Source organism: Choloepus didactylus, chromosome 13 (assembly GCF_015220235.1).
Source record: "Choloepus didactylus isolate mChoDid1 chromosome 13, mChoDid1.pri, whole genome shotgun sequence".
In the NCBI taxonomy this organism is placed as follows: Eukaryota; Metazoa; Chordata; class Mammalia; order Pilosa; family Megalonychidae; genus Choloepus; species Choloepus didactylus.
In genome coordinates, this window is record NC_051319.1 from 82,828,279 (window position 1) to 82,854,726 (window position 26,448).

Sequence of the window (26,448 nt, forward strand, 5' to 3'; positions counted from 1 at the left end):
TTGTGATGCCACTTTTATCATACACTAAATTCTGCTGTATAATAGGGTCTGTTTCTAGACTGTTCTGCTCTGTCTTAATTACTATAGTTTTATATTACATTTTAACTATCTCTCCATTTCTCTTGCTCTCTGACCACAAGATTTTCTTGGCTATTCTCAGTCATTTATTGCTCCAGGCCAATTTTTGATAAATGCGTGAGTGTCTTCCCACTCCAGTCAAAAAAATATTTGTCAGGATTTTGGTGGGACTTGCAATAAACATAAAAATTAATTTGTGGAAAATTTAACATTTTAAAAATATTGAGTCTTTCTGCTTGCATACATGGAATGTGCTTCCACTTGAGTTTTTAAAATGTATGTCAGAAAAGTTTTGTACTTACTTTCTTCAGTCCAGTGGGTTTCTTTACAAATTGAACCCTGTGTATTTCATAATAATTGCTTTTATGAAAATCTGAAACCTCCTACCCCCATTTTATATTCTGGTTTTGTTTGTTTTGTTTTTTTCATATAGAAAGTTTAATGATTTTTATCTATTAATATCATCCCTGTCTATTTCAGTGAACTCTTACTAATTCTAAGTGGTTTTTTAGTTGATTCACTTCAGTTTCCTAGATAGACAATGTTCTTCTGCATTCAGATGATCGTCTCCTTTCCATTTCCCACTTTATTTCACTGGTAAGAAAATCTGTAATATCACTATTTAACTAATGCTATTAGTGTGTATTCTGATCAATAAAATCTTGATTTTTTTTAATGGTAAATGATTCTAGCATTCCATCACTAAGTATCATGTTGAATTACTAAGGTAATATGTTAAGGAAGTGTCTTTCTATTCTTAGTTTACTGAAAGTCATCAGAAATGCATACTAAATTTTATCAGATGTCTTTCTGGCATCACTTAAGATGACTTTATTTCTAAACAAATGAGAAGGTTAACCTTAGACAAGGTGCTGTTCCTCCATTATACTGTCTGAGATAAGATATATTACAGATATTCCATCTTTGTAATGGAAAATTACCTTAATACTTAAACCATATATTTAATTCCCTGCCCACATTTACTCACCTCTCTTCAGAAACAGTTTCTCTACCCAAATACTCCTATAAGGTGTAGCTCCACACTCTGATATATTAATACATGAATGAATTAATGACTTCATTGATGAAGGGAGTAGTCCATGATGTTAAACACACCCAGTGGGACATGAATGGCAAGAAGAAAAGGGTGGCATTGAATAAGCCTTAAAATGGCATGTGCGAAAGAAAGACAGGATATCTCCTCCAGATAATTTGTGGGACACTTTCCAAAGTGGTGGACTATTAATAATTAATTAACTGGAATGGCCTGGTCCTTTATATCTTTGAATCTGTAATTGCATCAAGTCTCCCAAGGTCCAAATGTTTAAGAGGGGTGAGGAATAGTGACCCAATCTAGTGGGTCTGATTCTTCTTTAGTCTGCTTATCAACTGTAGTCTTTGGGGGCCAAGTTGATAACATCATTCTTTTTAATACCCCTCCAATATGTTGGGAATTACACACATAATCTGAAGGCATCTTGTTTTCAGGTCACCTTAAGAAATTATCCCGAGCTCCTACCCTCAGCCTTACATACCAAATGCTTCTATGGAAACTATTCTTCTGCCTCTTCCAGAGGCACCAGTTTCTTCCTGTCTTTGCTTTCTTTTCAAGTTGCATTATTATAAATACATTTTTTTCCCAATAACCCATAAACAATCTTGTACCTAGAAATCTTACTAATGATTCTCTTATTTTCCTGCTACTTTCATTATTCACTCATTCAACAAGTACATCAAAGGATCTGAATAGACATTTCTCCAAAGAAGATGTACAAATGGCCAATAAGCACATGAGAAGTTGCTCAACATCATGAGCCATCAGGAAATGTAAACTAAAACCGCAGTGTGATACACCATTTCACACCCATAAGGATGGGTATAATAGAAATAATTAAAAAAAAAAAAAAAAAAACCCATGGTAAATAACAAGTGTTGGCAAGGATGTAGAACCCTCGTATACTGCTGGTGGGACTGTAAAGTAGTGCAGCCACTGGAAAACAATTCGCTGGTTCATCAAAATGCTAAACATAGAATTACCATATGATCCAGTAGTCCCACTCTTAGATATATACCCAAGAGAAATGAAAACACAAAAATTTGTATATGTATGTTCATAGCAGCATTATTCATAATAGCTAAAAGGTAGAGACAACTCAAATGTCCATAAACTACTAAATGGATAAATAAAATATGGTCTATACATAAATGGACTATTCGTCATACTGAAGAGTGGTATACTGATACACGCTACAGCATGGTGACCCTTGAAAACATGATGCTACGTGAAAGAAGCCCATCACAAAAGGCCATGTATTATACGATTCCATTTATATGAAATATCTAGAATAGACAGAGCTATAGAAGCAGAAAGTAAATTAGTCATTGCCTAAGGATGGGGGAGGGAAGTTGAGGGAAATAGGATGTAGTGATGACTGTACAACTATGTGATGATATTGTGAACCATTGTGCACTTTGAGTGGGTTGTATGGTTTGTGAATATAGCTCAATAAAACTGCTTTAAAAAGAAAAAGAAACAAGGCTGCCTTTGAAATTGGAATGCAAAGTATTTTTTAGGAATAGACTTTGATAAGAACCTGAAATGCCAATTAGAAAATAGAATACATCCATAAGATGGAATAATGAACAGCTAATGTTTTCAACATATATTTAATGATGTGGGGAAGTATTAAAAGGAAGAAACAGGATACACAATTTTATGCAGCATAGAATGCTAATTGTGTAATTTTTGGCGTGGCTAAAACCTGTGTGCATGAGGAGAGAACAACCTGAAATACAGTACCAAAAACTATAAAGAGTTGCTATTGCAGAGTGTAGAGTGAGATAATTTTCATGTATTGTTTAAAAATTGTCCATAGTTTCCAAATAAAATATTTATTATAGCTACATTTCTATATATAAACCTGTTGTTTAACACTTCTCTCCTTCGTCTTCGTAAGGCGTTTGGTAGAACTCCCGGTGTCTTGGGTCTTAGAGGCGCATGAGACCAAGCCATGCCAGACAACTGACCAGAGTGTGCCATCTGTTTCATTTGCATGACTGTGAAGAAGAAAGTAAGCTATGAACTTAAATATCTTTTGCAGGTTATCAATGCTGCCCTGGCTTTGGCAGCAAAACCACAGAGTAAACTAGCCCAAGAGAACATGGATCTTTTTAAAGAACAGTGGGAAAAACAAGTCCGTGTTCTCACAGATGCTGTCGACGACATTACTTCCATTGATGACTTCTTGGCTGTCTCAGGTAATGAGGTTGTTCCCCAGAGAAGCATGTGTGGATGTGCCTTACTGCTTTTGTCTGTGTACAATAAGTAGACAGTCAAGAGGCCCTCAAGTCTTATCCTGGCAGGTAAATTATTCTAGCAATAATGTTGTGCTGGTTTTCATTTTAATTTAAAAAAAAAAAAAAGGCACTGCCGCTGACTCCTGAGCAGCAGGAGGTGGGGTTGAAGTTTTGTGCCTTGTTTCAGGGTGAGAAGTGCTGGCCTTGATTCCAGATGTGTGAGGGAGAGCGCTGGCGGACAGAGGCTTCTCTCTGTATCATGCGAGAGCCTGCTTGGTGACCTGTGCAGCACCAGCACCATCCCTCCCTCTTGGGAGCGCTGTGTTTGGAACAGAGATGGCCCTGTGTCCTGGGAGAGGCTGTGGTTCTTTGTCACGAGGCTCTGAACCTTAGGAGAAAGATTCCTAGCACCGTTGCATTTAGGTCCTTTTTAAAATAATATTTTCTCTTCATGTAAGTTAACTGCCTACTTTTCCAAAGACTCTTCTGTCTGCATGAGAGACAGATAAAAAAACAGGGAGGAAATATTTAAGTGCCATTTAATTATGAACTTTCAAAAAATAAATCTGAGTAATTCACCTCACAAAAACAGTTGATTTCATTATATAAACATAAACTGGTAATGACATAGTAAATTGCATTTATATAGAAAATGTCTGTCAAAAGCAATTCATAGTGTTATCACACAGAGATAAATTTCAATTCCATCTCCTTAGAGTTGAGTAAGTTATAAATTTATCCTCCATTTAATGGGGTCTCCGGTGCCCTTTGAATGGCTACACTGCTGGCTCTCCAGAAAAACCAGGCTTCCTGAGGCTAGTGGCTGTGGGCAGAGTCTGTGGCTGGGTACTTGTAGAGCTCAAACTACCTGTCACCCCAGGGAACCGAAGGCTAGAATGTGGGAGATGTGGGTGGCAATGGGGCTTGAAGCAGACGCGGGGTTTAAGTACATGCACGGCACAGTCCTCCAGCAGTGACCTATATAAGGGTGACAGTGTGTTCTGCATATCAATGTTTTCCTGTGTCTGCTCGCTTTCCTTGGGATTGGTAGTTTTGGCTTTACTTGTGGAAGTGGGGAGCATACAACCTGCAAAGAAAAAAAAGAAAAAAAAACTGTGCTGCTTCAGGACTGCCAAATTGCAGGTGTTATACTTGGAGACAGAAAATTCATTTGCGAGCACATCTTTACAGGTGCCAAAAATGCAGCAATGGCTTTTTTGGGAAATCTTGGCCTTCTGTTGTTTTTCCCAATGAAGTACTGAATTATTCTCTTTCATAGATTTGGAGAAAAACATTCCACTTTCAGTGCATACTTTTAAGCAAACAACAAATTCAGAGATTAAATGCAAAGTTCCCCTCTGAATAGATACTACATTCCTAAACTTTCTTTATGGTGATTAGGTTATGTTTACCTCAGTCTTGGTCTCAAGGGATTTTCAGGTCCTCTTCCAGCAAAATAAAATTTAATAGACTCAAATATCCCTCATGGAATATTTTTCAGAACAAAAGGGATTCTCTAGCAGCATTTAATGGGATCCAGTCAGTCTCTTTAAGGTGGGTATATGATATAAAACAGAAGAATAGTAAAGAGAAATCAAATTCTTTAACAGATACACTTTTGTCTGGTGAGTGTGTTCAATTTTTATGCAAATGTAGGAAAATATAAGAAAGGGTTGATTGAAGGAGAGGAGGTTAGACAGTTTCCGTTTAGCACATAAAAGCAGAACAATTCTCTGAGTTTCAGAGCATCTGAATTTCAGAGGTCTACCTGGTGTTTTTCTCTAATGTTCCGTCACCGCCTTACTTAGCAATGTCAAGGAATTAAATAATTGGGCAAGAGCTGTTCACAGTCCCTCTCATTTTTATGGTGTGCTTTTTACAGGCATGACTTGAAGGGAGATGATAGGCAGGGTTCTGTGCAGAGTTCTCCTGGACTGACTGGTTACTTTCTAGTATTCTGGCTCTTGCCCTCACACAGCTGCCTCACCCATGGCAGCTTTGGCACTTTTTGTGTGAGAGGCTAGAGTCTAGGCAATCTGGCAGGGCTGTGACTGGCTCTCATTGCCAGGAGCCCCACTCTGGACCCATGTCCCCAGGCTTTGGCCCTTCTGCAGTTCACAGCACCTCTAGGTCTGTATCGTGGATTGGAGGGCAGCAGTCACAGACAGAACAAGAAGCCTCACCCTCATCTGCCCCATTCACCTTTTCAGGTCATTTCCCCTTCCCCTGGGGCACTGGTGCTTCAGTGGTGCCTGTCAGTGAGCTGGGCTTGTTTCTGATGGGGGTGGGGGGTGAGAAGCAGCCAGGCAGGTTGCCCCACCCAGGGTCTGGCTTCAGCTAGGTGAGCATCATAAAGTTTTGCTTGAGTACTTTAAGTGGTTGTTTTCTACTATATTCCTGGGCCTTGTGTCCTTGGGCATGGTGAGGAAGTTTGTGGAATGTTTCCAGTAATGATTTTCCACCATCAGATTCCCTCTTGGGATCCCTGGAGCCTGAATGTTTTCTGTAGTCCTGCCACTCATGGGGAACACAACTAAGAGGGGAGTTATTTAGGGACAAGGACTGAGTAGACCCTCTGCTGCTTTATCTCTGTTGGTCCTGGACATTCTCTCCCATTGGTCTTAGAAGTTCCCTCATGCTTACCACAACTCATGTTCTGACTTGTGTCTCTAAAAGCAGTGATCATCTTGTATATAACTTGGTAAAGCCACTGACACCTTTAAGGTAGCATTGGACGAGGCTGCAGGGGAGAGAGACCATGGGTCACTGTGTGTCAAATGTGACACAGTAGCATTTGCTAATGAAGAGAGACACATGCATGCCACCCCAGGTGTTTTAATTTGCTAATGCTGCTGGAATGCAAAACACCAGAAATGGACTGGCTTTTATAAAAGGGGGTTTATTTGGTTACACAGTTACAGTCTTAAGGCCATTAAGAGTCCAAGGTAACACATCAGTATCAGGTACCTTCACTGGAGGATGGCCAATGGTGTCTGGAAAACCTCTGTTAGCTGGGAAGGCACGTGGCTGGTGTCTGCTCCAAAGTTCTGGTTTCAAAATGGCTTTTTCCCAGGACGTTCCACTCTAGGCTGCAGTTCCTCAAAAATGTCACTCTTAGTTGCTCTTGGGGTATTTGTCCTCTCTTAGCTTCTCCAGAGCAAGAGTCTGCTTCCAAAGGCCATCTTCAAACTGTCTCTCATCTGCAGCTCCTGTGCTTTCTTCAAAGTGTCCCTCTTGGCTGTGGCAGCTTGCTCCTTCTGTCTGATCTTATATAGTGCTCCAGTAAACTAATCAAGGCCCCTGCTGAATGGAAATTATCCAATCAGAGTCATCACCCACAGTTGGGTGGGGCGCATCTCCATGGAAACACTCAAAGAATTACAATCTAATTAACGCTGATAGGTCTGCCCACACAAGATTACATCAAAGATAATGGCGTTTGGGGGGATGTAATACATTCAGACTGGCACACCAGGGAAGAAGGAATGGGGACACCTATTCCCCAGCCTGCCCTGTTCAGAAGTCTGCCTTCAAAATGGGTTGAGATGCTAGAGAGTATTCAGCAAACAAAAATTTATTTATGTTGACTGATGCCTTAAGGAGAGTGGCTTGAAATTTAACAAAGTGATAAAGACTGTTTGAATTTCATTTGAATTGTATTTGATAATCATTTCCCATGGAAATGCAATTTACTTTCTCATTCATTTACTTTGCTTATAAGCCGAAGTTTGGCCCTTTTTTTTTTTTTTCAAGATGCACATGGTTGCTTCGAGTGGTTCTAATCAGGTTTATTACATTTCCTTACTAATTTTACCAATTACTCTTTGGAAACCAATAATATATTGTATTAAATACTTTGGGGCAGCACCTAAGAGTAGTAATTTGTACTCTTCTTCATTAATGTCAGTGTGCCCAAAGAATTTGGTCTGATTGAGATGTCATTAAATAAAAGAATTACTGTACCCGACTTCTGTTTTTGTTTTTAATAGCAAAAATGCAAAACTGAAAATAAAGAGTTTCTCCCTTTGGAGGAAGTGATATAGCTAGTGGTGAATTTGGAGGTTTGATTCCTGTTTGCTAATGCCACTGTTATGCGAAATACCAGAAATGGATTGGGTTTTTTAAAGGCGGTTTATTTGGTTACAAAGTTAGGGACTTAAGGCCATAAAGTATCCAAGGTAAGGCATTAACAATAGGGTACCTTCATTGGAGGATGGTCATTGGCATCCAGAAAACCTCTGTTAGCTTGGAAGGCACATGGCTGGTGTCTTCTTCCTTGGCTCCTAGATTGTGTTTCAAAATGACATTCTCCCAGGATGTTTCTCTCTAGGCATCTGGGGGTGTTCTCGTAGTTTCTCTGGAGCAAACTCTGTTGTAGCAAAAGTCTACTTTCAAAGGACATCTTCAAAATGTGTCCCTCAGCTGCAGCTCTCTGCTCCTGTGCTATCTTTAGAATGTTTCTCTTGTTTATGAACTCCTTTATACTACTCCAGTGATCCAATTAACACCCACCCTGAATGGGTAGGGTAACACCTCCATGGAAATTATCCAGTCAAACATTTCACTCACAGTTGATTGAGTCACATCTCCATGGAAACAGTCAACACTAATAAGTCTGCCCCCACAAAAGTGCATCAAAGATAATGGCATTTTGGGGGATATAATACATCCAAACTGGAACAATTCCTGACTCTCATTTCTGTGCCCCAGTTTCCTCATTGACCAATGGTGATAAAATAAAAACTCAGAGTAGTGTCTGGCATATAGTAAATGCTCTATATTATTATAATTATTTAATTACAATATTTATAAATATTATTGTAAATGCTCAATAGTATTATCTCCTATGTGTGCAAAAGGTTGCACCAATAAAAATATCAGGGGAAAAGATGCACAGAAAGAGCCCCATTATTACATGTAATGGACTGAAGTGTAGGTTCCTGCAGCCTTTCTGGAGGCACGGTGCTGATGGGCTCGAGGCCTGAAGAGCAGTTGGGCACCATTTTAAGTGTATATGCCCTTTGACTCTGCAGTCCTATTGCTAGAAGATTTTCCCAAGGATATGTGTGCCGGTTTGAATGTATTATGTCCCCCAAACGCCATTATCTTTGATGTAATCTTGTATGGGCAGATGTTATCAGGGTTGATTAGATTGTAATTCTTTGAGTGTTTCTTTGGAATGCACCATACCCAGCTGTGGGTGATGACTCTGATTGGATAATTTCCATGGAGGTGTTGCTCCACCCATCCAGGGTGGGTTTAAGTTGATCAGTGGAGCCATATAAATGAGCTGACATAACAGAAGGAACTCAGTGCAGCTGTGAGTGACGTCTTGAAGAGAAGCAAGCTTGCTAGAGAGGAACGTCCTGGGAGAAGGCCATTTTGAAACCAGAACTTTGGAGCAGACGCCAGCCACGTGCCTTCCCAGCTAACAGAGGTTTTCCGGACACCATTGGCCATCCTCCAGTGAAGGTACCCGATTACTGATGTGTTACCTTGGACACTTTATGGCCTTAAGACTGTAACTGTGTAGCCAAATAAACCCCCTTTTTCTAAAAGCCAATCCATCTCTGGTGTTTTGCATTCTGCAGCATTAGCAAACTAGAACAATATGTATACAAAAGTTTGCCAAAATACCTTTGCAAGAATGTTCACTTCACCCAAAATATCTAAGAGACGACTGGGTAAATGAATTATGGCCCCTCCATCTATTCAATAAGGTACTGCGCAGCCACTAAAATAGACAAGGTAGATCGGTAAGGGCAGACCTAGATGGGTTTTCAAGTGAAACATAGGTATAGTAGTGTCCAAAATATCCCTTTTGTTCAGTTTACATATAGCTTTGTGTATTTATGTAGATAGACTGAAATGTGTATGGGGGCACGGGGGTGTGAATTTTTTTTTTTTTTCCTGTTAGAAGCACACCTATAAATAAAGGCTGTTGAACAATCAGAGCCTTTAGTGGAGTACAGATTGGTATGACTAATCATAACAGACCCATGCCGAGTTGCCTTGAAATACTCAGCACTATAAATAATTTATGGTTTCAGTTAGTGTGGGGACCACATCTCCAGTGGACTCTCACATCACCCCAGGGGTCGAGTGTAGAGCGCAGGCTTCATGCTCTGTCCTGGGCGTGTCTCAACTGGCTGGTACTTTCCCAGAAATGACTGTCAGTGAGAGTAAGGAATATTACTTCAGCCAGCTCCTTGTAGTAGCTTGCTTTCTCACTAAAAAATGGGAAACCCCCTTCCCTGGTTTAGGTTCATCTGGAAGAAAGCCAGTCTGAATTCAAGAAAGTCCAAATTGATTTTTAATTTGGAGGTGGGGCATTGAGCCACTTTGTTTAATGAAAAAAAAAGTATGCTAGGTTTGATTGATTCTAAGATGTATTTTTTTTTCACAGAGTAACATCTGAATTATAAGATGAGTCTTATAATTGGAATGATAAAATATTGGTTCATGATGTAGTTATCAATATCTCCCCTCCCCCTCCCTGATACATGATATACGTGTAAAATGGTACATCCTACAAATCATTGGTGTGTTAGATTTAGTAAAAGCAACAGTTTGTAACCCAAGGCCTTTTGTGTATGGGCAGTTCATTTAGTTTTAATTAGCATATAGAGAGTTTGTATGTAAAAGATGCTTCTGACAGGCCCCAAGTCCATTTTATTCTTATAATTGATTCAAATATGCACCCCTAAGATTTGTTTATGTTAGATGTTTAATGTATTTTCTTTTTTGGTAGTGAAATGGTATATACCCTAGCAAGTCCCATAATTTTTGAGTTCCTAGAGGCTGAATTATGTAGTCTTAACTACATTGTGGTAATTCATTTTTCCCTTCTTTAATAGAATTCTATTTCCTGGCTTTCCCTCTCTAGGAGATGTTTTACCAGGTCTCTTTTTAATATGATATATCTTTACTTATTTCTTTTCATTTTGATTTTTCATCCAATTCCATCATACCTGTGGTCTCAGGACAAAAGTCCTTTATAGAGTCCCTGCCTACAGTCTCTTGGGAACCAAAGAGGGGCAGCCTCAATTCTTGGGCTATGGCCTGTAGAGGATCCTGAAGCCCAAAGGCAGGGTGTTGCGGTGGCTTTAGTCTGTGCTAGATCTGCTAAAAACCAGTTGTCCATGGCTCACCTAGGGACTAGAGGAAATAGTATTATGAACAATTTCTTGTTTTAGTGATCTTAAAGGTCAAATTTATTATTTCCTTTCTAGACATTGTCATATAATTTGACTATGTCAGCAGAGGTGTGGGGTCGAGGGGTTTGGGGGAAGGGACAGCATCCTTGGGAAGTGAATTAAATCAGGAAGCAGTCCTGGATGACTTATTAAGGCATAAGGTAGCCAGGACTGGGCCAGGGCTGGCAAAGAAATGTCCAGATATGTACATTTGCCATAATTATAATGGCTTTTCCAGAGGAACTAGGACTATTGGTCTCTCAGCTGTTATGCAAAGTACTCTCTTGGTTTAAGGGAGTGAGCACATCTTTAAAGACACCGTTTCTAGGGTTCTTACTTGTCTTGAAGCCCATTTCAGAGCAGAAGAGCATGGCCAGGTATAGACCAATTTGGTTGCTTCCACGCTGCTATTACAGATGAGGTTGATGTGAACTTCTTGCTCTGGGATTCCTGATAAACCTCAGTGTCAAGCATGTTACTTTGAGGGAAAATAGTTTTGATGGATCCTCCAAACCGTGTTCTATGACTGGTAGGAGCTACTTGACAATTGAACAAGACTCAAGGGTTTCTACCTCTAGGGACCCTGCAAATCCACAAGACTCTCTACTGGTAAGAGTGAGAAAGTCACTAAATGTTTATCTCAAGTGGGCTCCCTCATTGCCCTCCAGAGAATGCTTCAGCCTGATCTCTGGCACATCTTCTGGGGCTCTGCTAGCTTCTTGATAGTTTGTCTGAACACAATCAGCATCTTGTGGGCTGTGATATTAGTAGGGGGTATAAAAGCCTTCTAGTAAACTTCTGTTTTTCTAATTTAGACTTAGAAATATAAGGTCATTGAAAGTATTTAAGAAGAAAGAGAAGTTATTAACGTTTCTGTGATGTGAATTTTCAGCCTGGCTTACAGAACTGTGCCTCAAAAATGTATCTGTCTCTCTCTCACACACACTCCTGAATGAAGATGCTTGGAGAGATGACAGGATAGCTAATCTAACAGTTAATCTGCTGTCTTCAGTGAGATGATGACATGTAATGCCTTTGGCACTATAGCTGGCACAAAGTGAGCACTCAGTAAATGACTGATGCCAACCTGTAGTTGTCATCTTTTGGTGGAAGACCTCCTCCCTCATTCAGCTTTCTGCTTGTTGCTCAGAGAATCACATTTTGGAAGATGTGAACAAATGCGTCATTGCTCTCCAAGAGAAAGATGTGGATGGGCTGGACCGCACAGCTGGTGCAATTCGAGGCCGGGCAGCCCGGGTCATTCACGTAGTCACCTCAGAGATGGACAACTATGAGCCGGGGGTCTACACGGAGAAGGTGCTGGAAGCCACCAAGCTGCTTTCCAACACGGGTAAGGGGGCTCCCTCCCTGTCCTGTGCTCCCCAAACAGATGGTCTGGGTGGGGCAGAGCCATACTTTCAGCCCGGAAAAGAAATAGGGTCAGGCCCTGTGGTTAAGGGGATGAGAGATCAGGACTCAGCTCAGAGAGATCTGACCTGTAAGAAGTTGGTCAGCCAAATTAAGGCCTCAGAAGCGATTTCCTTCATGGTAATGAGTGATTTGGGGTCTAATTCTGAAGACACTATTTAAGACAAACTTCTGAGTTAAGTTTCCTATTAGTGAATAAATATTAAATTGAGGTGGGTTCCAATGTTAAATAAGGACTCTAATAAGTTAATCACACCTCAAGTTCTGAACCATCCAAACCCTGTTTATACAGTATTGTGGAATATGGTCACAGACAAAGAAGATAACCTGAGTGTTTGGAAAATACTGCGTTTAATTTATTTCAACCATAAATACCCTTCACATAGGTAGAAGCAGAAGCTCTTGATCATAAACCTCACCTCTCTCTGTCTGGCAGAGGGATTTAGAGAAGGCTGGTGGGACGATGGTGTCAGCTAGGCCGGCGGGGGCTGCCACACTCTCTCTTCCCCACAGTCATGCCCCGGTTTACGGAGCAAGTGGAGGCGGCTGTGGAGGCCCTCAGCTCAGACCCCGCCCAGCCCATGGACGAGAATGAGTTTATCGATGCCTCTCGCCTGGTGTACGACGGCATCCGGGACATCAGGAAAGCAGTGTTGATGATAAGGGTGAGTAGCTGCATTTCAGACATTTTAACAACTTTTTATGATTTGCTAAACTTGAGCAATGCATCATTCTGGAACTCGCCAGATGCAGTGGCAATATATTAAAACCATGAGTCTGAAAGCTGTTAGAATGAGATATATTTAATTATTTTATTGTCTAAAATGATTGTTAGTTGCAAGTTAAAGCTTGAACTTGGACAGAGAAAGGGAGCTACCAGGAGTTGGCCTTGATGATTTAATTTAGGGCGCATAGTCACTACAGAATGAGACTTCAGCTTGAGTTAGAAGGAAACTACAGAATTAAATTAATTTCAGAGGTGGCAAGTTGAAGTCCTTCTTACTTGGAGCACCCTCTCCTAGAAGGGGCTGCCAGTAGGCATTTCTTTATTACAACCCTAGTGTGTTCAGGATGGGGGGTAGGGACTGTGTCAGCCCCTGGTGATGCCCTGACTCGAGGGTGGTGAGCTCCTCTCCCCATAGCTGAAATGATGTGCCACCTGCCCAGGGCCCCATTTCTTATCTTCTCTAAGAGAGCAGTAGTTCTCACCACTTGTGGGATAGTCCAGGGATGCCTGTGGGTTGGCCTGAACAAAGGACTTTCAGAAACCCCATAATGCATCCCCAGGGTGCTGGGTCTGGATCTCTGCCTTTCCCAGAGCAGTTGGTTCCTTGCTTGGTGATCTGTTTATCAGCACCTTCCTCTGAAAGTTGTGAGCAGGGCCTGTGAATACTTTCCTGGTGCCACCTAGACACAGCCCACCCCACCAAAGGCCTCATGGCCAGGGCCTGCCCTGGCCACAGAGCTGCAGTTGGAAGGCAGTGCTGGCTTCCTGCATTGATGGCTGCTTTACTATGCTGTTTTCATTCAGGCCAGGGGAGTTTTGCTTAAACCTTCATGGTGTGCTACTCAAACCTTCCAAGGTAGGCAGGGATTCTGTCCCACTTTTTATACCTTCAGTCTTACAGCCTGCATAGCCTAGCCAGAATGTCACTGGAAATGGAGGCCATTTCCAGGGCAGTTGCATCAGATTGGACCCATTTCTTATGCCATAAAACACTCAGGCAAGATTGCTTTCCTCTCTAGGGTGTGGAGGAGAGAAAAGTGTTGTAAGGGTTGCTTGATTAAGTGCTCCTGCAGGCCCCTAGGCTCATCTGGACATGTTGGGGCTGGGGTCAGAGAGCTGGTAGAAGCTTTTGCTGTCTTCATTCCTGTTTCTGTGCTAAAGAAGAACCCATTTTCCAGCAAAGGCTTGGTTGAGTGCTAGGAAATAGATCCCCAGGTGGCATCTACCAGTGGTAATATATTCAGCCCTATTTGCCAAAGTTCGTTCTATGCAGACACCTAGAAATAGAATAAAAGAAACTAAGGATGAGGAGTCATTGGGTGTCTGAGATTAAAGCCTTTGAGTTAAGTGGACCAAAACTCCATTAGCACCAGTAAATGCTTGCAAATTTGAGAGTCACATCCTGGGAAGCAGGTAGGGTTTTGGGAAACCACATCCTAGGAGCAGGCCAGCAGCTTGGATTCTTCGTCTTCCAGCTCTGTGGCTCTGAGCAAGTTCCCTAGTCACTCTAAAACTCGGTTTTCTTTTCTGAAAAATAGGGATAATGGGGTTCTGATGACTTTAATGAGATGAGTGTTGGGTAATAAGTTCAGCACAGGGCTTGGCATGTAATAGCTGTTTCCTACCATGTTTACTGCTACACTAGAACATAATCACGAGGTCTTGATATCATCTCCTTCTAGGCAGCCCTGCAAGTGTAGTGTGATAGAACCCAAGGAAGGAAGCCTTTCACGGCAGAGTAGTGGTTATCCTGGTTTAGCTCAAGTATTGTTGTGGCCTTTGACACTATTCACGTTTTAACTTAAGAATCAACACCTTCCAATCTCCAGGCCTCTCAGTTTCTGGCATCTTGTCCTCCCCCAACCCAGTCTCACTTCCATGGCCATACCCAGTCCTTGTCATTACCAATAACTACATCCTCCCCAACATCCCGGTTCACTCCCTCTAGTACTATGACTCCATCAGGATCTTCAGCTCTTTGGTCCTCCCTACTTGTCACTCTCCCTCAGCCCCTGGTTTTCTTTTTATCTAGCTTTGAGTCCATGGTTGATTAGTATCATCACTCTTGAGTTCCTCCTTTCTTTCTTACATGTGCTACCAAAATACAATCCTATGACATCCTGTCCTCTCCAGCTGTGCATGATAGGAAAGCACAGCCGCCTGCGACTGGGGTCCTGGAGCCCATGGTCTTCCCTGGCCCTTGGTGCCGGGCAGCCATGTCCTGTGTATCCCAGAGGTGGAAACTCCCCTTCTGGTCCTGGAGTCTGTGACCATTTCATACATCCCATAGCTGTGCCCCCACCTTCCTCTTGGGCTAACGTTGCCTATTTCACTGAGGATATTGAGGCAGTTGGTGTACCTGCCCCCTGCTGTTTCTGTGTCTGTGTACCCAGCTTCTAGCCCTGTGGGCATTCCTACCAGTGCTCCTGGCTAAGGCTACCTATTCTCTGGAACACTGGATCCTTTCCCTCTAGCTCCTGCAGCTCTGTCCTCTGCCTCCAGCACTTTTCCCCCAACATACAAGCATGCTGCTTTTTCTCCCACTTTAAGGAAAGGAAAAGATCTTTTGTCCCCCCTCCTTCTGTTTCCTCTTCTTTGCAGCCTTTTAACATGGGTGTGCCCCACAGCAAAATCCTTGCCCTCTCCTCTCTCTTGTCTACACTCATTCCCTTGGTCTGTAAAGACTGGAGAATGCCACCCAGATGTTGACTCCTCTGAGTTCAATACTCATTTAACCAGATTCCTGCTTTCTCATTACTGGTTTGTCCAATAGGCATTTCATGCTTATTATGCCCAAAACTGAGCTTCTGATCGCGCCACTCCCAGCCTGTTCTGCCCCGTCTTCACGTGTCCATTGAAGACAACTCCGTCCTTCTGCTTGCTCAGGCCAAACCCTTCACTTCACCCTTGATCCCTCTTTTTGTCTCACACCCCACTGCTGATCTGATCTGTCAGCAGATCCTCTCAGCTCTACTTCTGCAGTAAATCTAGAAGCTGACTACTGTTCCCACCTGGATTCATGTAGTAACCTCTTAGCTGCCATCAGTCTCATTATCCATGGAGCAGCCAGTGTGATCCTTGTAAACTTAACTTAGATCATGTCACTCCACTGCTCAAAACCCTCCAAAGGCTGCCCTTGTCCCTCTCCTGTAAGGCCCTTTAGGACCTGAGCCCCTGTCACCTCTTTGTTCTCCCCTTTACTCACTGGGTCCCAGCTGGCCCTGTGACCTGAGGGCAGTGAGCAAGTCCCTTATCTGTGACCTCCTTGCATTTTATCCTTCTCTAGGCAAGCTCCCTCCTGCGAGACCATTCCTCTCAGGCTCCGCCCTCACTGTCTTGCAGTTGCCACTCATGAGGCCTTTCCTGAGTACCCATATCAAATTACAACTCCCTTAACTGCTTTAGTGTTTTATACACTGATCACTTTCTAATATGTCATATAATTCACTTCGAAATTTTGTTTTTATGTCATTTCTGCCATTAGAATATAAGCATTGTGAGAGCAAGGCTTTTTGTCTGTGTTGGTTCATCTTTTATCTCCAGGGTCTGAAACAGTGCTTGGCAATTGGGTACTGAACAAATATATGAATAATGAATAAAAGAAAAAGAGTATTTGGTCCTCTTGGCAAGAGCAGTTCTTGGGTCCCTGGCAGGTAGTTGAGGATGGTGAGGAAGTAGAGATAATAATGGAAGGAGGCAGTTCTTCGAAGAAGCCCTTTCAAAGCACAGATTTAGCACTCTCTGAACTCGAAAGGTATCTGAGATTCTGGTATAGATATTGTTGATGGTGGCATGGTATTTTGTGCCCCTGAGTCAGCAGGACTCCAGGCCTTAACATCGATGTGCTCTCTGCAGCTCCCTGGTGCCCTGTAGGAGACTTGGCCACTCTGCTCACTTTATTTCATCAAGCAAAAGGCTCAGCCTTTGCAGGAGTAGAAACCCAGGACTCTGGGCAATTTCAGAGTGTTCTCTCACTCATCATTAGAGCCTCACAGCCAGCCCTTAGGGTGGGCCTGGATCAAGTCCTGGTGCAGATAATGGGCTCATCTCACTGCTCTCCTGTCACAGGTCAGCCAGGAGGGCCAGGAGCCCACTCGAGCTGTTCCGCCTGCTGCCCCCTCACTGCTAACTTCCAGAAGCAGCCTCATGTTTCAGGTGCCAATCACGAGGCTGGTAGTTTGTGCAAAATAAGAATTTTATTTCATAATTAAAACAAAGAACTAAGATCAGTGATGAGTTCCTTTATTTACTCACCCTTACCTGCCATTAAAAAAAAAAAGAAAGGAAAATACATAAAAGTACATTGCCTATTTTTATTCCCCAAAGCAGCCTTTGGTACCCCAAGATAAAACCCAGCATCATGTACTCATTTAATTTTCTTTTGTCACAAAGTGGGAAAGGTATAAGAATCTGCTTAATACTATATAAAACACCTCTATTTTTGAGACTGCACCTTTTCTACCCAGGACAATTCGCACCTTAGTCTTAAGATACAGGTGTTGGGGAAGTACATTAAGAAGTGAAAATCTTGTGTCATACAAATAAGAGAATCTTGATTCACTGGTAGAAATGGAAGTCCTGAAACCCCTAAAAGCACCACTGTGTTCTTTAGGAAGTATGATTTGGTGCCCAGGTCTGCTGCCTGACAGGCTGCCAGTGTGCGAATGGGTGAAGCAAAGACTCACAGATGGATGATGTGGTTTTAACTTTTATTACCCAGAGCTGAATGGAAAACTGCACATTAAAATCTAGATTCAGTCTTGGTGTCTTCTGGTGCCAGGTTTTGTGTTCTCCTGTGTGGATAGTGCAACTCACTGGGTATTCCTCTGGGCCCCTGATTTAGGGGTAGCAGCGGTCACGTGGCAGGATCTCTGGTAACAGTGGGTGATATATCTGTGTGCTGCTCAGCAGTGCATGGCCTCCCATGCGTCTGCCCGGGGTCGTGGAGGCCCAGGCTGGATCTGACTCATGGTAACTGTCTTGGTGGCAGACTCCTGAGGAGCTGGACGACTCTGACTTTGAGACAGAAGATTTTGATGTCAGAAGTAGAACAAGCGTCCAGACGGAAGATGATCAGCTGATTGCTGGCCAAAGTGCCCGGGTAAGGAAACGCCCATAGGGCAATTTAACATTTTCTGCAGGGCCTCACTGTCCTTATCTGGCCTTGGCTTTTTCTTTTCTAGGACAGTATACCCCCAATATTCAGACAATTTTCCTCTTTTTCTCCTGTAGTAGGACTGACTGACCTAAGTTGTGGCACCTGCTAGTCAGTTGTAGGTTCCTCCAAAAGGTCTCTTCAGCTGGGAGCAGGGCAGGAACACAGGCCTCCTCAGCTGTGACCTGAGGCTTTGGTTTAACCTGATCCAGTCAATGCAATGTCTGTTTAAAGGATTTGAGATTTGAAAAAGATTGCTTCTTTTGCCCATTTCAGTAATACCATAGGTATGAAACATTTCATTATTCATGTGTTAAAAAATACAACAGTGTTACTGGCCAGAAAACCAACCAGAGCTATTGCATTCAAGTCATTAAATTGTTAGTCAATGGCATTTATGTTTTGGGTAGGATGCCATGAAATATTGCTAAGGAGTCTTTCCTGTTTTCTTGGAAATCATTTTGAACAGTGACTACATCCCTGTTTTACGCCACACTTTGTTGTGAGTGCTTTAGGAAGTTCTGTATGTCTCCGGATCCCGGAGTCTGTGAGGTGGGCAACAGGTCTCCAAGCACTACATTAATAAGATTGAAACGCCATGTCAAGTAGCCAAAATGTATATTCCTTAGCAAATTCTCCTCAGCCTTCCTTCTTCAAAACATACATCCTTCCAGTTCACTTAAAAAGTTGGAGCTATAATAAGCAAAATGTTGCCACAGGAACTGTCCCATCAGGGCCCACCAGGGAAAGGTCTCCATGCCTTAGCCTTTCTCCCATTTCCTTTCCCACTGTAGGCAAAAGATGAAACTTGTGAAGACTGAGGGTAAAGCAGGTTTGTTCCTCCACAGGTGTGATCATGAAGCTTCCACATTAGCCTTCTCCCTCTTTCCCTCTCTCTCACTCACTCCCCTCCACGCTAGAACTTGTTCTTAAAAGTGGGTCAGGAATTCAGGCTGCCATAAACTTTTGCACAAAATGAAAAGAAATAGCCCTTCAGGCGAAATGAAACCTATTAAGGTATTATCCTACCTCTGTCATAGATTGGCTGTTGGACATATTCTCGGCTAATGCACTGTGAGAACTTCATCTTTCTTTATGTAATAGATTATTGTGCTTCTGATTTTAGGCAATCATGGCTCAGCTTCCCCAGGAACAAAAAGCAAAGATTGCGGAACAGGTAGCCAGCTTCCAGGAAGAGAAGAGCAAGCTAGATGCTGAAGTGTCCAAATGGGACGACAGTGGCAATGACATCATTGTGCTGGCCAAGCAGATGTGCATGATTATGATGGAGATGACTGATTTCACACGGTGAGCGGCAGCCCCGGTCCTGCTGCTCTGTGGACATCTTCTGTTTTCTATTTATCATCAACTCTTAAGGGGCTTCGTATACCATGATCCTCTTTCTCTTTTTTTCCAGAGGTAAAGGACCGCTCAAAAATACATCAGACGTGATCAGTGCAGCCAAGAAAATTGCTGAGGCAGGATCCAGGATGGATAAGCTTGGCCGCACCATTGCAGACCACGTAAGTGACAGAATCGCCGTGGGGATCTCCACCCTCCATCCCGGGGCTCCGGCAGCCCAGCTTAGACCATATCTTCATGGACCATATCACTGTTCTCACTTATCTCAAAAATGGGTTTTTACTCTCCAACCTTCTTGATAATACTAGCATAGATTTTAAAGGGTTTCTGTATTCCTGCTTGTATGAGCCCAGCTCAGTTTATTAGAATCCATCTCTGAAGCAAGTATATGTGTCCTGTAATTCTCCGTTGGTTGACAGCTAAATATAGCCTCTACCATTGACTTATTATTGCTCACATCTTCCTCTCAGCCCATAGACTTGCTCAACACAGGGTTGCCACAAACCTCACTTCGTAAAAAAACACCATTACCTGCAAAGTGCAGTAAAACAAGGTATGCCTCAACATAACTTATTTCTTGGGCCCTTTGCTCCAGCAAGGTGAGCAAGGAAGTATGTTAGCACCGTATTGAGCCTTTCAGAAACAGCCCTGAGCAGAGGGCTGTGTTGAGCTTGCTCTCCCCTCAGTGCCCGGATTCGGCCTGCAAGCAGGACCTGCTGGCCTACCTGCAGCGCATCGCCCTCTACTGCCACCAGCTCAACATCTGCAGCAAAGTCAAGGCCGAGGTGCAGAACCTCGGCGGGGAGCTCGTTGTCTCTGGGGTAAGTTTTATTTATGAAAAAAGATGGTCAGTGGGAATATCCTGGCCTGTGTCCAAAATGAAAGTAGCCTGCCACCCGCATATACTCCTTACCTGTCCCAAACTGGGAATGTCTGACGGAAAACACTGACATTTCACCTTGGTCCGTGGGGGCCCAGGGCTGCATATATCACCTACTCCCTGCTGAGCTGCAGCTCTTTTTAGCACGGTGCAGCAGTGACAGTTGTGAGCCATTATGAGGGCTGGCCTCTTCCCTTTTGCTGGCCACTTGCTGGGAAAAAAGTATTTTTTTATTCCTTGCTTTTCTTTCCCCAGAGAGGAACTGAGCCTGTTCAAAATTGCAGAGCAGGCCATAGCTAGGTTGTTTTCTTAAATCCCCAAATCCCCTCTACCCCTCAAAGTGCCCAAGTATCTCTTTTACTGTTTACTGCATCACGGTTCTGGACCCCTTCTCACCTTGTCGTGGAGGAAAGAGGCAGTTTCGCTGGGTGTCCTAGGATCCAGATTCCTCTTGGCTTCTGTTAATTCCACTTTGTCTTTTGGAGGTACTGCTACCATCTGCTCATCTGCTGTAACATAAATGCCCCTATCTCCAGGAAGCAATTATCCATAATGTCTGACTGAGGGGAGGAGACTCCTGGGTCAGGACTGTCTGCTGAAGGGGGCAGGGGCTACCAAGGATGGCCTGACTCCTCTCCTCCTCAGCTGTGGCTCTAGCTCTGTGGTCACTCACTGTGCCAGTAAGAAAGCAGCAGATGCTTCCCCAGCTTGATTGAGTGAATAAGCTCTGGTGAGGGGGGTCCCAAGGTGCCTTATGTTTTCATTACCGCTCCCTTTTCTTCTTCAAAGGATCTGAAACAGCACTTTCAGGTATTTGGATGAGAGCAACCACCGAGGGCAAAAATGAGTGATGGGGCTGCTGCCCACTACTCCAGACCCTCCTCCTGCATGGTGGCTGCCATCGTGGGGTGGGGCTGGAGGCCAGGCCTGAGAGCCTCACACCCTGTCTGTGCCCCTTAGGTGGATAGCGCCATGTCCCTGATCCAGGCAGCCAAGAACCTGATGAATGCTGTGGTGCAGACTGTGAAGGCATCCTACGTGGCCTCTACCAAATACCAGAAGTCTCAGGGTATGGCTTCCCTCAACCTCCCTGCCGTGTCATGGAAGATGAAGGCACCTGAGAAAAAGCCCTTAGTGAAGAGAGAGAAACAGGATGAGACACAGACCAAGATTAAACGGGCATCGCAGAAGAAGCACGTGAACCCTGTGCAGGCCCTCAGCGAGTTCAAAGCCATGGACAGCATCTGAGTCTGCCCCAGCCAGCTGCCCCCCTCGGAGCTCCTAAAGCTCAGCCACTGCTCTTCACTCAAATGTATTTGCTAAATAGAACACTGACGTTAGATTCCACAGGGCAATAGGCAGATTTGAAACGCGGCCAGGTGGTGAATTTTGCAAGACGACATGTTTGTGTTTAAGTTGGTCAAAATTGCTTTCAGAATTCAGGAACATATTTCTAGCTGTATTTTTTTAATAAGCTTAAACAAAAGAAAAATTCCATAACCAAAGAGAGTCCCACATTAGCTTGTTAGTAACACCTCTGGCCAAGCCGTGACGCTCACCGTCTCAGTGGCAGCGTCAGGGCACTTTGGCTGGTATTCAGTGAGCAAGGATGACCCATAGTAAGCAACCTGGGCATCGTAGGAGGCAGCCCTGGGAGAAGAAACATTCCCAGAAAGGTCTTCAGGGGGACAAACTATACAAAACTCAGTAAAATGTAATGTATCACGGATGAAACTGATTATTCTCTTTATGTCATAAAATGAAAATTTTAATGCATGGTTAAAATTACTAATGTACTTTGCTGCAGGACATTAATAAAGTTGCTTTTTTTCAGACTAGAATGTTGTGATGCTATAATCAGAACATGCTTTTTCCCCCTTCCAGCTTCAAATGCAAATTTATCATTGGGCATATTTCAAATAATTGCAATGTTTCCTGCCTTGGGCTTGCAACAGAAACCTGACAAAATAGTGTTTGCTTGGGCAGTGATTTAGACTTTACCTTATTTGTGATTACTAAGTGATTACTATAGCTGCAAGGTATAATTTTACTGTCTTATTTAAATTTTATGAATTTAAATGTTTTTTACACTAACATTTCCCAATAAAGTCCACTATGAAACCAAGTCTACAAGGCCAAAGTTGTCTCAGTGTTCCAATAGGGCACGAGCCCTTCCTGGCTTCTCCCCCCTGGACAGTCAGAACAACTGTGCCCTCGGCACGAGCAGAGGGTTGCATGATGCCAGCCACCACAGCAGTGTCCCTTGTCCTTTTGAATGTCCCAACCTGCAGTTCCTCCACCAGCCTTCCCCAGCTTGCGAATCTCCATGTCCATCCCTCCAGGAGTTTGGGGCAAAACCTTGGAGGCATCCTTGACTTCACCATGGATATCATCCCTCTCACTTCTGAATTATTCCCATCAACATACAAGCATACCACAATAACAGCAGCCTTAAAAATAAAAACCCTCCTTAACACCATGTCCCTTCCCAGCAGGCATCCTATCTTAAGCAAAAACTGCCTAAGGAAGTGTCTGTGGTTGTCATCCCCTCTTCCTTACTTCTGTTCTGCCTATGCACCATTCCAGTCAGCTTTCATCTCAGCCCCTCCACTTCCTTCCCTCCTGTCAAGGTGGGCAGTTTCAGCAGTGCCACACGGACCAGCTCACTCATCGTCTTAGTGGGGGATGTTCCAGTTTGCTAATGCCTAATGGTATTTCTACAAAATACCAGAAATGGATTGGCTTTTATAAAGGGGATTTATTAAGTTACAAATTTACATTTCTAAGGGCATAAAAATTTCCAAACTAAGGCATCAACAAGAGGATACCTTCACTGAAGAACGGCTGATGGCTTCCGGAACTCCTCTGTCAGCTGGGGAAGACACATGGCTGGCATCTGCTGGTCTCAGGTTGTGTTTCAGCTCCTCTCTCAGCTCCTGTGCATCCTTAGGTTAGCATCTCCAAACTTCTCCAGGCATCTCTAAGCATCAGCAAGAGTCAGCAAGCGTCTGGTTCTGGGCTGGCTCTTTTAAAGGACTCCCATAAACTAATCAAGACCCATGCTGAATGGGTGGGGCCACATCGCACCTCCATGGAAATAATGTAATCAAAAGTATCACCTACAGTTGGGTGAGTCACATCTCCATGGAAACAGCCTAATCCAAATATACCACAAGACTGGATTAAAATGTGGCTTTTAGTGGGACATAATATATCCAAACCGACACAATGGAGAAGTAAGTCCAAGTGAAAACTCTCCTTCCTGAATATCTTCTCTTGAAGAGATGCAGACACCTCATTGTGGCTTTTTTCCTTTTTGTATGCTCCTCCTTTTCCTTATTGTTAAAAGTTGTATAGTTTCAGGACTTGGACTGCTTCTGTTTTCTGTCTGCATTCGCTTTTCTCCTGATTTCATCCAGACTGCTGGTTTTAAATACCGTCCAAATGCTGACTTATCTGCTGAACTCGACTATGTAACTGACTCACCTGGATTCTCCACTTGGATGTTTTATAAACCTCTCACACTTGACTTTCCAAACTGCTTGCCATCTCTACCTTACAGTGCCCAAAGCCCTTCTCCCTTCTGTCTTCCTCATCACACTAGCTGGCACTATCAGTCGCCTCATTTCTCAGCCCAAATACCTAAATATCAAACTCTACCTTTAAAGTACATCCAGCATCCAACTACTTCTCACCACTTCCATTTACTAACACCTGGTCTAAGCCATCATCATTGTATTAGTATCTATTACAGTGTAACAAATTGCCCCAAAACTGAGCAGCTAAAGCAACAGATATTACCTGGCACAATTTCTGAAGGTTAAGAATCCAGGAGTGGCTTAGCTGAGTGGTTCTGAGTTGGGGTCTCTTTGTTGGCTGCCATCTCTGAAGCCCCCACTGGTACTTGGATCTGTGTGCTGGTTTGAAACTTACGGACCCCTGAAAAGCCTTGTTCTTTAATGCCATCTTGTGGGGCCAGACCTATTAGTCTTGATCTGGGTGTGACCTTTTGATTCAATGTTTCCATGGAGATGTGACCCACTCAACTGTGGGTGATAACTGATAAAATTATTTCCATGGAGGTGTGGCCCCGCCCATTCAGAATGGGTCTTGATTAGTTCATTGGAGTATCTAAGAGAGCTCAAGAGCCAACACTGACTTTGACGCTTGGAGACACTTGGAGATGCAGAAGGAACTATGTGTGGAGATGGTAAGCTAAGAGATGAAGCCCAGAGTTTGCCCTGGAGAAGCTAAGAGAAGACCCCAGATACTTAAGAGAGAAATGTCCCAGGAAAAAGAAGCAAGGACGCACAGGGAGCTGAGAGAGAGGAGTGAAGACAGAAGCCCAGAGACATTTTGGAGAAAGCCATTTTGAAACACAGCCTGGGAGCAAAGGAACAGCAGACGCCAGCCATGTGCTTTCCTAGCTGACAGAGGTGTTCCAGATGCCATCAGCTATTCTTCAGTGATGGTATCCTCTTGTTGATGCCTTAGCAGGGACACTTTTATGGCCTTAGAACCATAAACTTGTAACCTAATAAATCCCCTTATATTATAAAAGCCAATCCATTTCTGGTATTTCACATAAAGGCAGCATTAGCAAACTGGAACAATCTGCTCCCTTCATGGAAGTTTCTTGCCACATGTGCCTTTCCATAGAGCAGCCCCAGAGTGAATGATCCAAAAGCAGCAATGGAGAAGGAGGCTATGGTGTTTCTTTAAACCTGGTCTTGGAAGTGATGACCATCATTTCTGTCATTCTGTTGGTCAAACAGACCAACACTGGTACAGGGTGGGAAGGGACAACATGAGGGTGCAAGTGCCGGGAGGTGGACTACCAAGGCCTTGACCATTGTAACCGCTCCCCCAGCTCTGTCCACACTCTCCATACAGTCAGAATAATACCTATAAAACAAAAGTCCAACCATGTTGTTCCCTTAGCTGAAAGCTGCTATGGCTTCCATCTCTGTTGATATAAGCGAAAGTCCCAAGTGATGAGAATGGACTTTTACCCCTTTTTTTTGTATTTTTTCTCTCCCTTCTTTTGTCATTCTGCTTCTGTCCCTAGTCTCCCTGAAATCTCTTGAATTCACGACTAAACTTGCACCTGCATTGGCCTTTGCGCTGTGGTTGTCACTGCCTGGGGTACACATTCCCCAGAGATAGCCCTGTGCTCTCTACAGGACTTCCTTAAAAAGTGTTTCATCAAAAGTCACCTTATTCCATGTGCTGGTCTACCAAGATAGTGGCATAAGACATTCCAAAATGCCATCCCACCACAGACTCTTTGAATAACTAGCAAAAACTGGCAGAGCCATCTTCCTCTAAACTCCAGAAAAGCGTTTAAGGATTGCCATAACTGGGAAAGTGCTGAATTGAGAAAAAGCACCCTGAAAACATTAGGTAAACCTTGTGGTGCCCTTGCTAACCCTTCCCCTCTCCCTCCCCAGAGCAGTGTAGGGTCAGCCTGCGATCCTGTTGTGGGTTGTGGGTCACTGGCCCTGTTCCAGAGGGAGCACAGTGACCCCTGTATGTCAGTGCCCATCTGTCCAGTGGCAGCCTAAAGACTGAACCAGGAAAACTTGTCTCACCCTATCAGAACTTGTTCTGCAGGCAGAGCAGCAGCTTGAAAACAACTGAAACAGTGGAAGAAACAATTAAGTGGCCTGGGGCAAAGGACTACCTGCATTGTCATACAATAGAACACCCAGGAGGGTTTGAAACTCTATTTCAAAGGGAGTGTGGGGGTCATCAGAACTCCTGTGAACTTTAAATGGGAGGATTCTTAAGGCTACCAACAAGCATAAATCCAGGAAAACAAGCAGACTTCATGGCTTCACACAGACTCCGAAAAGACAGAGACCACCCTGCACTTTGCATTTACCTCCAGCTGATCTTATTGATAGGGCTAAGCACTGAAGGAAACCACCAGCTAAAACAGATTACATTTGCCAAATCTGAAAGGTGCTTTATGCTTTGGTTTCAGTGTTTTTTTCCGCTCCTGGCACTCAAGAAGATCTCTGTCACAATACTAGCTAGAAACAAACTTAAGGACCAGACAACTCAGGGACTAAATCCCAGAATTAACATTTTAAAACATTAAAATGTACAGTGTGCAACAAAAGATTACAAGACAACAAAAGGAGGAAATGATGGCCGATGCAAAGGAACAAAATAAAAATTCAGAAACATCAACAAAGAAGATTGCACTTAGGACATACTGGACAAAGACTTTAAAATCATGATCCTCAATATGCTCAAAGAGGAAAGCACACACAACAATAAAGGATACAATGAAGACAATGAATGAACAATAAGAATTTCT

At 43.4% G+C, this 26,448-nt stretch overlaps 1 protein-coding gene across 2 annotated transcripts in view; it reads left to right on the forward strand.

The window, feature by feature from the left end:
- Positions 1-22,248, forward strand: part of CTNNA1 (catenin alpha 1) — a 215,254-nt gene extending 193,006 nt beyond the window's left edge. The window contains exons 11-18 of one of the 2 annotated variants that reach the window (XM_037800817.1): positions 3,180-3,336; positions 11,722-11,922; positions 12,513-12,664; positions 17,717-17,827; positions 19,008-19,189; positions 19,299-19,404; positions 19,930-20,064; positions 21,084-21,371. In XM_037800817.1, the coding sequence (XP_037656745.1) occupies positions 3,180-3,336; positions 11,722-11,922; positions 12,513-12,664; positions 17,717-17,827; positions 19,008-19,189; positions 19,299-19,404; positions 19,930-20,064; positions 21,084-21,371 (1,332 nt within the window). Of the gene's footprint in view, positions 1-3,179; positions 3,337-11,721; positions 11,923-12,512; positions 12,665-17,716; positions 17,828-19,007; positions 19,190-19,298; positions 19,405-19,929; positions 20,065-21,083 lie in introns of both variants that reach the window. The other variant, XM_037800818.1, reaches the window with a different exon arrangement.
- Positions 22,249-26,448: the final 4,200 nt, after the last annotated feature.